General features: G+C 37.4%; 1 protein-coding gene across 1 annotated transcript in view; it reads left to right on the top strand.

Annotated features, from left to right (window-relative positions):
- LOC113172856 (polycystic kidney disease protein 1-like 2) overlaps positions 1 to 12,625 on the top strand; it is a 36,884-nt gene that overhangs the window by 23,227 nt on the left and 1,032 nt on the right. The window contains 15 exon segments of the mRNA XM_026375885.1: positions 310 to 509; positions 622 to 836; positions 1,036 to 1,234; positions 1,990 to 2,236; positions 2,403 to 2,637; positions 2,736 to 2,832; positions 2,924 to 3,058; positions 3,462 to 3,647; positions 4,712 to 5,042; positions 5,184 to 5,317; positions 6,113 to 6,240; positions 7,419 to 7,579; positions 8,919 to 9,129; positions 9,681 to 9,782; positions 9,878 to 10,009. Of these exon segments, the coding sequence (XP_026231670.1) occupies positions 310 to 509; positions 622 to 836; positions 1,036 to 1,234; positions 1,990 to 2,236; positions 2,403 to 2,637; positions 2,736 to 2,832; positions 2,924 to 3,058; positions 3,462 to 3,647; positions 4,712 to 5,042; positions 5,184 to 5,317; positions 6,113 to 6,240; positions 7,419 to 7,579; positions 8,919 to 9,129; positions 9,681 to 9,782; positions 9,878 to 10,009 (2,713 nt within the window).

A 12,625-nucleotide genomic window follows, 5' to 3' on the forward strand; every position in this document is an offset into this window, starting at 1 on the left:
TTAAGCAGACTTAATGTTTGTTTGTTTGTTTTGAATATATGCTCCAGGCATCATTTCTTTGAATCCTGTGAATTTAAGATACAAAGCAAATTGTAAAAACTGTAAGTTACCTCTAGTCTACACACTGAGGTGGTGATTTACTGAGGATTTCTGGTTCCTTCTCTCGGCATTCTTGTGTCAAACGGATCTATGCGATGGTTATTCAGCAATACAAAGACTAACAAGTTTAAAATGTGATGCTCATTCATTACTAAGTTGTTCTTGTAGGTTTTAAATGTTTCTGTCTGTCTGGTTGCTTTCACTTTCCAGCAACTTGTTCTTTATGAAAGCAACAAAGGATTTCAGTGATGGACACCTCTGGTACTCTGTGATCAATCGACCTCCGAGCAGCACTTTCACCTGTGTACAGAGAGTTTCCTGCTGTTTCTCCTTGCTGCTCTGCACAATGCTGACCAGTGTCATGTTTTATGGCATCCCAAAAGACCCGTCGGAGCAGGTCATGGACTTGGGTACATTTTCATGACAGTTCAGTTTACCTTAAGAAAGAGGCCAGTGTGTCATAATTCAGACAAAATACTCAGACATAGTATTATACCTATGGCTCGCTTTTTGTGTTCACAGGTCAATTTGAGTTCACCTGGCAACAGTTCATGGTTGGAGTTCAGAGTTCGCTGATCATGTTTCCAGTGAATTTCCTCATTGTTACTATCTTCAGACAAACCTGTCCTCGGGAGATGTCTTGTTGCAAGCGCAAAACAGGGAAAGCTGAAGCTCCTTCTTCACAGACTGCCACCACCAACATGAGTGCCAGCGTCACTTTAGACAGTATTATCAATGTAGGTGCTTCACACTTTCATGAGCTTGGCAACTATTTAAAATGTCTGTAGACGCCACATATTACAGACTGGTAAACATGTTACAAATAGCAAAGAATGCGTGAATAATCAAAAACCACATTAATAAATTTAATATATTTTATACTGTGATGTCATGTAGAAAAAACACCTCTCTCTCTCTCTATGTTCCCTCTCACAGGATATTACAAGAATTGCCCATTCACTTTCTAAGAATGTGAAAAGCAACATCCCATGCCAGTTAGGGCCTGGACAGCAAGTTGACATCAGTGATGTCCTTTCTGTGGTGGAGAACTTTATCAGACAGAATAATAAAGTTGGTGAGAACACCCAGAAAAAGACAAAGAGCTTCTCGAATGGGATTCAGCCTCAGATACCAGGTATGGTTCTAGTGTGGATAGTGGTTCTCTCTCTACTAATTACAGTATTACTGCATTATGGGTAAGGAAGATGTAATATGATATAGCTGAAGTCCTGTTCTCCTTCGTTCGTTCTCCTCCTCTAGAAGATTTAATTCACAAGCAACACTTCCAATGAGTTTAATGTGCGTCAAAGCCTCACAGGAACTGTTATTGTTGCTTAAAAAGTCATAATTTTACTCATACTGAAATTCAGAGGTGCACAAATTTCACCTCCCAGAGCAGTAGCACGTAGCCGCTCGGAAGACTTTATAATCAAGTCAGAATAATAATCAAGTGTATTAGCACCTTGCAACTTAACTGTTGGAGAGCTCCAGATGGAACAGTACATGATTATTCCAAATTAGTAATAAGTCATGGAGCATGCATAGAATAGATGCATGTTTTTCAGTTTAAAGTGAGTGTTTTTCAGTTCAGATATAGAGTGACGCATAACGAGTCCCAGGAGCCTGTTATTCTTCTTTGGGTAATAATGCAGCAAATAAAAGACCCTGCATAGAATAAACTCCCTATTCCCTGTTGGGGGATACCAGATGGAAGATCAAGCTGGATTTTAACACATCTATAATGAAAAACCAAGTAATTAAGTTTCAACATGGGGATGGATAAGCAATTTTTGGACACTGTAAAATAGCAAATCAATGTTTAAGAACTGCATTTACTAAAAGGCTACACACAGCACGATAAGTGAAAAACTAATCTATTGCCATTTCCAGAGAGCAGTGATAATGTACAAGCTGAGTCAACAGTGGGTGGCATTCAGAAGAAGAGCAACAAAACCCAGTACCTGTACAGGCAGCTGTGTCACATTCATAAGCAGCTAAGCCTGCTGGGACCCTCCGGCTTCCCCACCCCACACGGATACAATCAGGCTTTGCAGCAAGTCCAGCGCATGAAGGGCGCCCTTGAAGATCGGCTCTTCACTTCAAACATCGTCAACCTGAATGAAAGCACCCAGACGAAGTACAACTTACTCACTGAAAAGGCCACAGTGGTGGATTTGCATGTGTAGCCTGTTAACTAAAAATGTGTTTACTTTTACTTTCAATGTAAAGTGAAATGCAGCAATTGTCTCTCATTGCAAGTTGTTGTCAGTTAAGTGATATTCTTTCACTCCTTTCATACACAGGTTGAGTCCTGCAGATGGCAGCGATGGCAATCAGAAGAAGAAGCAATGCTGTCATGGAGGGTTACCCTGGTGGTTTATTTTTGTCGGCTGGCTGCTAGTGATTGCTACCAGTTTTGTAGCAGGATTTTTCACAATGCTTTATGGGTTGAAATTTGGGAAGCCTCGTTCCATTAGCTGGTTGGTGTCCATGATTGTCTCATTTTTCCAGAGTGTCCTCATTATTCAGCCCTTGAAGGTGAGAAGAATGTGCCTTCCCTTTTTCGTTTTTCTAGAAGCATGTGTCATTTTCTAATCAACATCTGTGTTCGCTTGTGTTCATTTCTCGTACCACAGGTGTTGTGTCTCGCTGTCTTCTTTGCTCTTGTAATAAAGAAAGTTGACGAGAACGATTTTGAGAATGTGGCCCCTGTAAGAAATTATACACATCTAGGTAAAAAAAACAAACAAAAAAAAAAAATTCTTGGTCTTGAATTTGGATTTAAAAAGTATTCTGGTTTAAAAATAAATCTCTTCACCCACAGGACACAATAATAAACAACAAGCAGTGAAACAGAATAGGAATCTTTATGAGCCACCTCCTGTTGCAGACATTGAGAAGATGAAAAAGAACAAGATAATGGAGCAGAAAGCCTATGCCCTCTTCAGGGAGATTTTGAGTAAGTAGAAACACTGTTTTTATTTATCAGACTCAGTTAAATAAATCAGTTACTAACCAGATCCCTTTTAAAGATGGAGATGAGTAAAAAGGCCCCTTTCCATGTTCCACTGTCACTTAGATGGGTTACCTCCCGTTTTCACACATCAGCAGCTGAATGTCCACTCAGCCTTCTTTGTACTTACTATCAGTACTTTTCCTCATTTCATCATTGAATACACAGATTAGGGATTAATAACATATGACATTTCCTTAATCTATGATGAAGTGCTAATAGTGATGCAAATCACTTGTCTTTGCTAGATATACTAATTAAATTATATAATTACTCATATATGTGTTTTTTCTTTCTTAAAAATGAATGTATGTAATAACTAATTATAACCTTTTGGTGTGTGTTTCAGTCTACTTGTTGTCTATGTGCATGTTGCTGCTGGCAGCATACGCCAAGAGAGATCCCAGTGCTTTTTACCTAAATCAGCACATCCTCAACAGCTTCACTGGGCAGCTCTCATCCTGCATGAGCATTGGGGACGTGTTTGCTTGGGCTAACAAATCTTTGCTCAGTAACCTCTTTGGAGTGTATCCAGGTAACAATGTATAGCTTGTAAATTTAGTTTGAAGAATACAGTGTTACCTCTGGGTTTTGAGGAAAAAGGAGATGTTGGACAAATACAAATAATAGTGGTCTGCAGACCATTTTGCCAAAAGATATTTGTCCCCATTTGTTAATTTCTCATAAAAGTTTAAAAATGACTTTATTCCGTGGAGCATAAACAAACGTGGATTTACCCAACCTTGTTTCAAACTAACTTTGATTGATTGATAACTGATTTTGTACTTTCCTTTTTTTGTTTTTTTCTTTAAGGCCAAACTCCATGTGCCAAACATTTGTTGGTGCAAAAGCTATTTAAAGCCTTGGGTGTTGTCCAGCAAAGCAGAGCAGAATGCTTTTAGCATCTCATTTCATTTTAAGTGTATCTTGTCAGTTTGACACAGTCTTTTACGCTTTTAGTGGGGGTAACTCCAGAACGAGCATTCAACAGGTGCCATACTAACAATTACCTAGATCACTAAAGGAATGGATAACCACATTCTTTAAACATACTGCATAGTATCTTCATCAAGCTAAGCTACTGCTTGTATGTTGTACAATCATTCTGCCCAATAATAAAATAATAAAAAATAAAAAAAAGCATTGTCGCAACATCCATATCACTGACAAGTGAATGTAAACTTGTGGCCGACAACTGTTAAATGTAGATTTCAAGATAATTGCATTAAAAATTCAAACTTTTTATATATTACATAATTGTAATTTAATTACAATTTTAGGTACATTATCTGATAATTATATTAAAAGTTACTAGTTTTATACTTAAGCTCACTACACTTATTTCATTTGAATTGTGAGGCAATTACTGGACAGTTATTTAGTAATTAGGGTAATTTAGCTATAATTTACTAATCAGTAACAGTTTAAATCATAGGTCAAACTTTTGTTACTGGTTTACTGTGTTACTATATTTTGACTCTTGTGAGCCAATGAGTTTGTCCGAAGTGTTTAAATATGTGACCTACTGTGACCATACATGGAAAATGACTTTCATTTAGCTGTCTGAGAAAAACTGAACAAAGTCTTGCTGTGTTCAAGGATTTATCACAGATGGAAACTCCAAGCTAGTGGGTAATGCCCGTCTTCGTCAGTTGAGAGTGCGGCAGAACTCCTGTCAGACTGCAGGGCCCATGCAGCAGTTTGTGCCAGACTGTAACGCTCTGTATTCATGGGAGGTCGAGGATATGGGCTCCTACAACCCTGGCTGGAATCATTCATTAGAGAATAATATGTCTACGACCACCTCTAGCCCCTGGAAGTACCAGACGCAAGCTCAGCTCAGGGCTTACCATATCTGGGGAACACTAGCTCTCTACAGGGGAGGTGGCTTTGTAACAGAGCTCGGCCCAGATTTGCAAAATGCCAGCAGGTGTGTACATTAGCAAAATGGAGTGCATCAATACAAGAACCGTATTTACTGTCTAACATAAGGTGTGTGTGTACAGCTGTAGTCTTCAAATAGAGACAGGACTGTTAGAAACTGTGTATTCATTGCATCCTTCATTCACAGCACCCTCGAGTATCTATTCAGCAACCAATGGTTGGACGCATACACAAGAGCGATCTTTGTGGAGTTTACTGTGTTTAACGCTAATGTGAACCTCTTCTGCATCGTCACACTTTTGTTGGAGACCCCAGCCATTGGTAAGGTTAAGTGGTTCCTCTGAAATCCAATTACACCTTTGTTGAAGACAGTTTTCCAGAGAATGTACCAGACCTTCATTGGTCTGCATGTGTTTACAGGGCAGGTTCTGAGTAAAACAAGAAAAAAAGTAGCTTTGGAAGGAGTTAGTTTGAAAGTGATTCTCTCCACTAATGCTTTTTACTGTATTTGATATTTTTATATTATTGCCTTTAAAAGCAGAAATGATACATCACACTAAAAAGTCAAATCAAATAAGTGAAGAACTGTTGCAGAGCTTGTGTTAACGTAACTTATGTGGTCAGAGTTTAAATCACAGTCCTGCACTGGATCTGGTACCTGTAGGCACCCCGTAAAAATAACGTGTAATGTAATATAAAAGCTTTTTTAAATACATTTAATATATCTTATTAAACTGTGGAAGAATGAACAGGCAGGTAGTGAGTGAAATATGGGCAGAAGATAGATGGAAACATTATTATCTCATTATATGACTCAGTCAGTCTCTAGTTCACAGACCACTGTCTCACGTCTCTAGCTGCAGCTATGACTCAAGGTCAAGTGGAGAATTTGCATTAGTCACTAGACAGTTTCCCCACTGGGGCAACGGGGAAGTCACATCTCCAGTCAGTCGGCGTGGGTGACATGGATAATGACTTATAAAACAGCTGGTAGAGGACAGAGATCAGTCTGGGCTGTTTGAAAAGATGCATTTAGAGAAATAACAATAATAAAATATGCTAGACATGTGACACTCATGAATATCAGCGCTCTAATAAAATGTCTTGTTTCTACAGGAGCATTTCAGTTTAACAGTGAGCTGCACAGCGTGAGCCTCTACCAGTCAGGTGACGGCCTTCACTTGTTCGTTGTGGCTGCTCAGATCATATACCTGCTTTTCACCCTGTACTACATGTTCCTGCAGGTAAATACTTACACGATTGCTACAGACTGTGCTCCTAGTCCTATTAATAGCTTGGTTCTTTCTTATCCATGTATATGCTGTGTTTAAATTCAGACGTTTAATGAGACTGGTGGATGTTTCACAAACTCGGCCTGACCTCAGAATATGCAGGGAGGGCTCATTAGTCTGCTCACCTGAACCCCATCAGTCCTGATTTCAAAGGAGCTTCTTATAGATGGATATATTTTTTTATTTCTAAGCCAATTTTCCCCCAGAACATGCCATTGTTGTGAACGACAGGAATCAGTCTAAAAACTAGATTATTCACAGTAGAGAGATTCTCTTATGGTGACAAATGTGATTAAGTTGCTGTGTTAAAATGTTATAAAGGCTCAAATGTGGTTAAATGTGGTTTGCTAATTTGTCAGACTCTGTTCAACTCCACATGTCCTGTTTCTTACAATCTTTTGCCCAATTAAACAGCACATTAGTGGCTTACTCTGGTTACTCTTAAACTATTTCACAAGGAAAGACACTAAAAGACACATCTAAAGACAGATTATATTGGGTTATCGTGGGGTCTGACAACATTAATCTTCTCTGTGATTTGTTGTTTTAGTGAAGCACTGAGTCATATCAATTATGCTTTTTTCCTTCAGGCCCATTTTGGTTCATGTTTACCATTAACTGTAATTTTTGAAACAGTAAGCTCCCATTGTGTTTCCTTTCCTTGCAGCCCTTGAGACCATTACTGTGATGCAGGGACTCACAAATCTTGTTTTATGGATATTTTGGTTTCAGTGACACAGACTAAAACATGTGGTTTTCTTTTAATGCAGCGCTTGAGAAAATGTAACAAAGGATTTCTGGAAAAAAAGTGGAAAGTGACATAAACAAGTTAAACATATTTATTTTTCCATTTTTCTACTGATGTTTTGTTAATGTTCTCTAATCTCTGATTTGACCACAAATAAGTCAGTAACATGATACAAAAAATAATCACCTTACACAAATGCTATGTTATAAGATGAGGTGAAAATCTCTAGTGTCAATAACTATGTCTTTAAAATGCACATGCTTGAATACAAAACGTGGATTTCTATTGCAAGCTTTTAAAGTAAAGCTGCTCTAAAACTAAAATAAAAACCTGTTGTTGATGTTTAATCTGATAATTTACTGTCCTTTCTTTTACGTGGAAGTGCAAATTAATGAAGCAACAGAGGTGGGCTTACTTCAGGAACAAGTGGCACCTCCTGGAGCTGGCGATCATCTTATTGAGCTGGAGCGCTGTGGGAGTCTTTATCAAGATGATCCTGCTTGGAAACCGAGATATGACCTTCTACCAAAACCACAAAAACCAGTGAGACTCACATGTTGAATTAAAGCTTATACTAATTATGTAGCCGGTAAAAACAAGTGTCAAGTTAACACCGTGAGATAGAAGCTGTGCTCTTGGCTGTAGGGATTTGTTCTTTTTTCTGATGCTTGTCAGATTTGTTTGATAGTTTTACTTTTGAAAGCCAGGATAGTACTGTGGTACACTTTTAGGGTACTTTTATTTTACAGTATTTTCTTTTTTTGTTGTTGTTCCTGTGTACACTACATTTCAGAGGTAATTATTGTGCTTTTTACTTAAATATTTTTAACATTTAAACATAAACACCACCTGATAGTGAGAAAATTCACACTTGTGACATATGGTCATTAGTGTAATGATCGCCCCTGAAATATCTGTATAACACTGCCGGCCTGCTTAGTTTGTGGCAAAATGTTATTCACACAAATGTCAAAAATTCTCACACTGCTGTCAGAAAGCAGCTAACATAACAATTTTAACAGAGCCAGTTGGCCTCATTAGATATGCCAGAACAATTAGACAATGTGACTGTATCAGACTAGTGCTGTCCCGTAAAGATATTAATAGGGAATAGCTCAGGGTGGATAAAGTGATAAAAAAATATCTTTCTAAAGGAGAACGCTGCATGACTAATATGTGAGGCGATCAAGGAGACAACAATCACTGTAATATTATATCATAACCTACAGTAGGGGAAGCTACACTGTCGGCCGTAACAGAGGATGATAATGGATGGAACCCTGAGTGAAGAGTCTGAGGCAGCAACAGACTGCTATAAATATAAAGTGATAAATTATAATGATCATATGATGAGCAGAATATTAATTTCATATGAAGTTTCGGTGATACCTAAGTAAGGAGAGTGAGATAGCTGGTGAATTCCACACATTTAATTATTGCAACCAAGATAAATACAGGTATGTTCATAAGGTTCATTCTTGCATCAGGTTGTGTTGATAACACAACCTTTTTGGCATGTGATGCCTTCTTGTTTCATTACCCAATTTTTCACAAAAACATCCTTCAAAGGTACACTACCTACGCACTATCCATCTCACAAGCACTCGATTTATCTTGTGACTGTGTGGAGAGCCCTGACCCATAAATTAGTGACTGAGCTAAACTACTAAAGTGAAAATTAAGTTGTTAAAACGTGATACATGAATGCATTAACAATATAATAATAACAATTAATAACAAGTTGCATCTTTTTTCATGTGTTTCTATTACTTTACAAACATTGGGCTGATAATACTTGACCCATTGCTACTATTACTTGAGCACAGGATGTGGGTAATTCTTCCACCACTGTCGATAGCTCACATCTTTACTTTGTGTTCAGATTTGCCAGTTTTTACGGCACAGCCAAAACTGACTCACAGCTTCAGTATCTGATCGCCTTCCTGGTTCTGCTGTGCAGTGTCAAACTGTGGCACCTGCTCAGATTAAACCCCAACATGTACATGATCACGTCCACACTGCAGCGAGCCTGGAGTGACATATCCAGCTTCCTCGTGGTCATTGTGGTGATGTTCTTGGCATATTCCACTGTGGTGAGTATCGTCTCCCTTCACCAACTTCACAGATATCAACCTCTCTTGTTTATCTAGTTCACATGTATAGTATTGCCTTTTAGAGTTCTGTGCCTGGCCTTAAATAATATATTGCTGGTAGATTGTTCTTTTAAGTTTAATTTCCTGGATCTCCTGGTGTATGCTGTTCACGTAACAAGCTTAAAAAAATTAAACTTTAAATAAATGTTTTAATTGAATCAAAACTGAACTCAGATCATAGAGAGAGTGAATACGTTGTATCCTCTGGGATGCTGACCAATCACTTCCTGTGTGTGTTGGGTTTATAGAACAGTGATGATAGTAATGCAGTGGAAGGTAGTCCTTAATATATTCATGAAATTTAAGATTGTAATTTATTCTGTTACAGTACATATTCCCTACGGTTAAAGAGCAGTATATGTATAAATGGTATTAAACGTTAATGACCTATCCTCAGTCCATTAGCTCCAAAATGATCTGTTTAATCAAAAGTGAAAGCTCGACGGGCAGAAATGATTCCTCGACTGATAACATGGCTATACTCTTTTCAGAGCAACGTGATTTATGGCTGGAAGTTACCGTCTTATAGAACTTTAGAGAAGACTCTCCTGACCCTTGTCGGCATGCAGATAGGCATCTTTAACTATGACGAGGTGAGTGTGATCCTCCCATACTGACATCTTTTCTGAAGTTTTTCTAAAGTTGAAGTTATATTGATTTCTCACTGATTTTACTGTATGTTTGCCAGGTGTTGGACTACACTCCCCTGCTTGGTGGATTCATCTTTGGTTCGTGTGTTGTATTCATGACATTTGTGGTTCTCAATCTCCTCATCTCAGTGATCCTCGTGTCATTCAACCAGGAGCGCATTTATCACAAGGTGAAATGTATCACCACTATGTTTTTTGAGTTAAAGTTAGAGATAAACTTTGCATTAAAGGCACAATTTAATTTAACAATTACATAGAGTAAATGCAGAAACTGTCTTGAAATATTACAAAAGGGACAAATAGGGCAATAGTTGTGTGGTGTAGAGAAAACGTGTAACAGGGTGTAAGTGAAATGTACAGCATGATATATCTTAAACACCTGGCATTAATTTCTTATTTTGAACCAGTATGCTACATAACAATTCAGAATACATTAATGTATACTCACCACATGACAATGTAACCACAGGAACAGTGAGAGAAATGATTAGAGAAGGTGATTTTACAGATATATCTGAGTTATGTTTCTCTTCACCAGCTGAGAACACAAAGATCAATGAAGAGAAATCGAATTGGTGCTGCCTTAGTTTCCAACTCTAATTATCTTGTCTGGGGAAATAAAAAAAAAAAGTTTATGATAATAATTAGAAAAACTTCTGCATTGTTTGAGTTGATTGGTGAATATTTTGTCTAGTCTATACTACAATCTGGTCTATTTAGCTGCGTGACGAGATAAGATTATACATTTTATTATATATATATATATATATATATATATATATATATATATATATATATATATATATATATATATAGTAGAAGTGGATGGTGCAACAAATTGCTTGCAGTCTTTACCTTCATGTTCATTTGCATATGTTTTACAAAGCCTTGTATTTAACTTTTTATTAAAATTGAGCTTACACTAGTGGCCCTTAATCATCAACAACCATGGGTACCCAGCAGGCTCCACAACTGTTACTAGAAAACAATGCCGATTCCCAATTGAATCACTCATTGAACTTTTTGTTGCTGCAACTCATTATCTTTCTGCAAATTTAACATTATGTCCAAATAGTTCATTCACATGAAATGTGTAACGTAGTAATGTAAATTCACCTGTTTTAACAGAAATCTTAAATTCTTTAAGATATTTAGTTTAATAATCTTAAAAGGCTGCACCATTGCCCCAGTTTGTGATTCACAGTCACAATTCTAACTCTCTGGATACCCTGAAAAGCAGTACACAGTGACAGTTTGTTGAAAGTTTTTCTCAGATGCTTGGAGTCTCTTGTAGGGGGTCGGTGGCAAAAACAATCTGGTTCTGTTCTGGAAAAGTACTATTTCAATTTGTTCCTTAGGGATGACGATTTCTTTTCCATTAAAACAAAGATGCTGAAAGGAAGTTATGTTGTTTCATTCACTTTACAGAGCAAATCCTTATAAAGTAATGGGATGATATTGGCTAAAAAAAGTAATACTATAAAAAAATACTTTGCTTGGATGACAAGATAATCTCTTTTGTAAATTACCTTCACTATTTATGTTAGTGTTGGGAAAATGACTCTACAAGATAGAAATGGTCACTATTTACCACTTTCCGGACCATTCAGAGAGTTACCACTTTCACTGTTGTTAGCAAAGCCCAGAGTAGCAATCAATTAGCAGGTTTCTGCTTTTAACCAGCTTTAAAACTACAGCAGCTAGTTGGGTTGAACTCTGAGCTTGCCTATTGAGCATCACAGGGAGAATAATGGCTGCTGTTGACTGACTGTGACAATGACAGAGGTTAGAAAGTCTTTCATGGGAGATTGAATAATTAATTAATGAAAACTGAATTATTAAAGGAAAATGGACCATGCTATCTTGTGCTGCTTAGGATTATTTGTAGTGTGAGCCCAATTTTCCTAACGGTGTTCTACATCTAATACCGTACACTACATTCAGCATCACATCAGCAGACTTAAACAGCTTAATAATGACCACTTGAACAAAAGAAAAGGTCACAACAGTGCAATGCCTCTACAGTATTTTCTGTGTTCAAGTCAGTTTTGCTTTGTCCTCCGGCTTATTTCTCAATTTTAACTGTAACATCCCCTGTAGTTGCACAATGTGACTTTATCACAGGTTCTTCTAAAATTAGTTTTCTTATGCATTGAGCATATTGTCCATGACGAAAGAGCTGTCAGTCTGGATCAGCTTCTTGCCATTTTTAGCATGAGGAAAACACAATTATTACAAATGCAATTGTAATACTGTAGGAACAAACTAAGATCAGGGGTCAAAGGTGCTCCTTACATTACATACAGTGGCAAAAAAAAAGTATATGAACCCTTTGGAATTTGAATGGTTCTCTGCAATAATTTGTCATAAAATGTGATCTGGTCTTCATCTAAGTCAAGAGTATTACAAATATATTGTGCCTGAAGTAATAACACAAAGAAATTCTGATCTTTCGTGTCTTTATTGTGAATAACCATAAAAACATCATAGTACGAGTGAAAAAAGTATGTGAACCTTTTGAGTTTCTTCCACACAAGAACTATGCGCTTATGTAAGCCATGCTTTGCCAAAAGTAGCTTTCAGAGACTCTACGATCAAGAATTGTTAATTTATGTAGAGCTGCAAAGGGTTACAAAGAGATCTCAAAGACTTTAGAAATTCACCATTCTACAAATGGAAACACTTGGGACTGTAGCTACTCTACCAAGAAGTTGGTGGCCAGTGACCCCAAGAGCACAACAAACACTCATTAATGAAGTAAAGAAACAACCCAGAGTGACAGCCAA

Source organism: Anabas testudineus, chromosome 21 (assembly GCF_900324465.2).
Source record: "Anabas testudineus chromosome 21, fAnaTes1.2, whole genome shotgun sequence".
Lineage (NCBI taxonomy): Eukaryota > Metazoa > Chordata > Actinopteri > Anabantiformes > Anabantidae > Anabas > Anabas testudineus.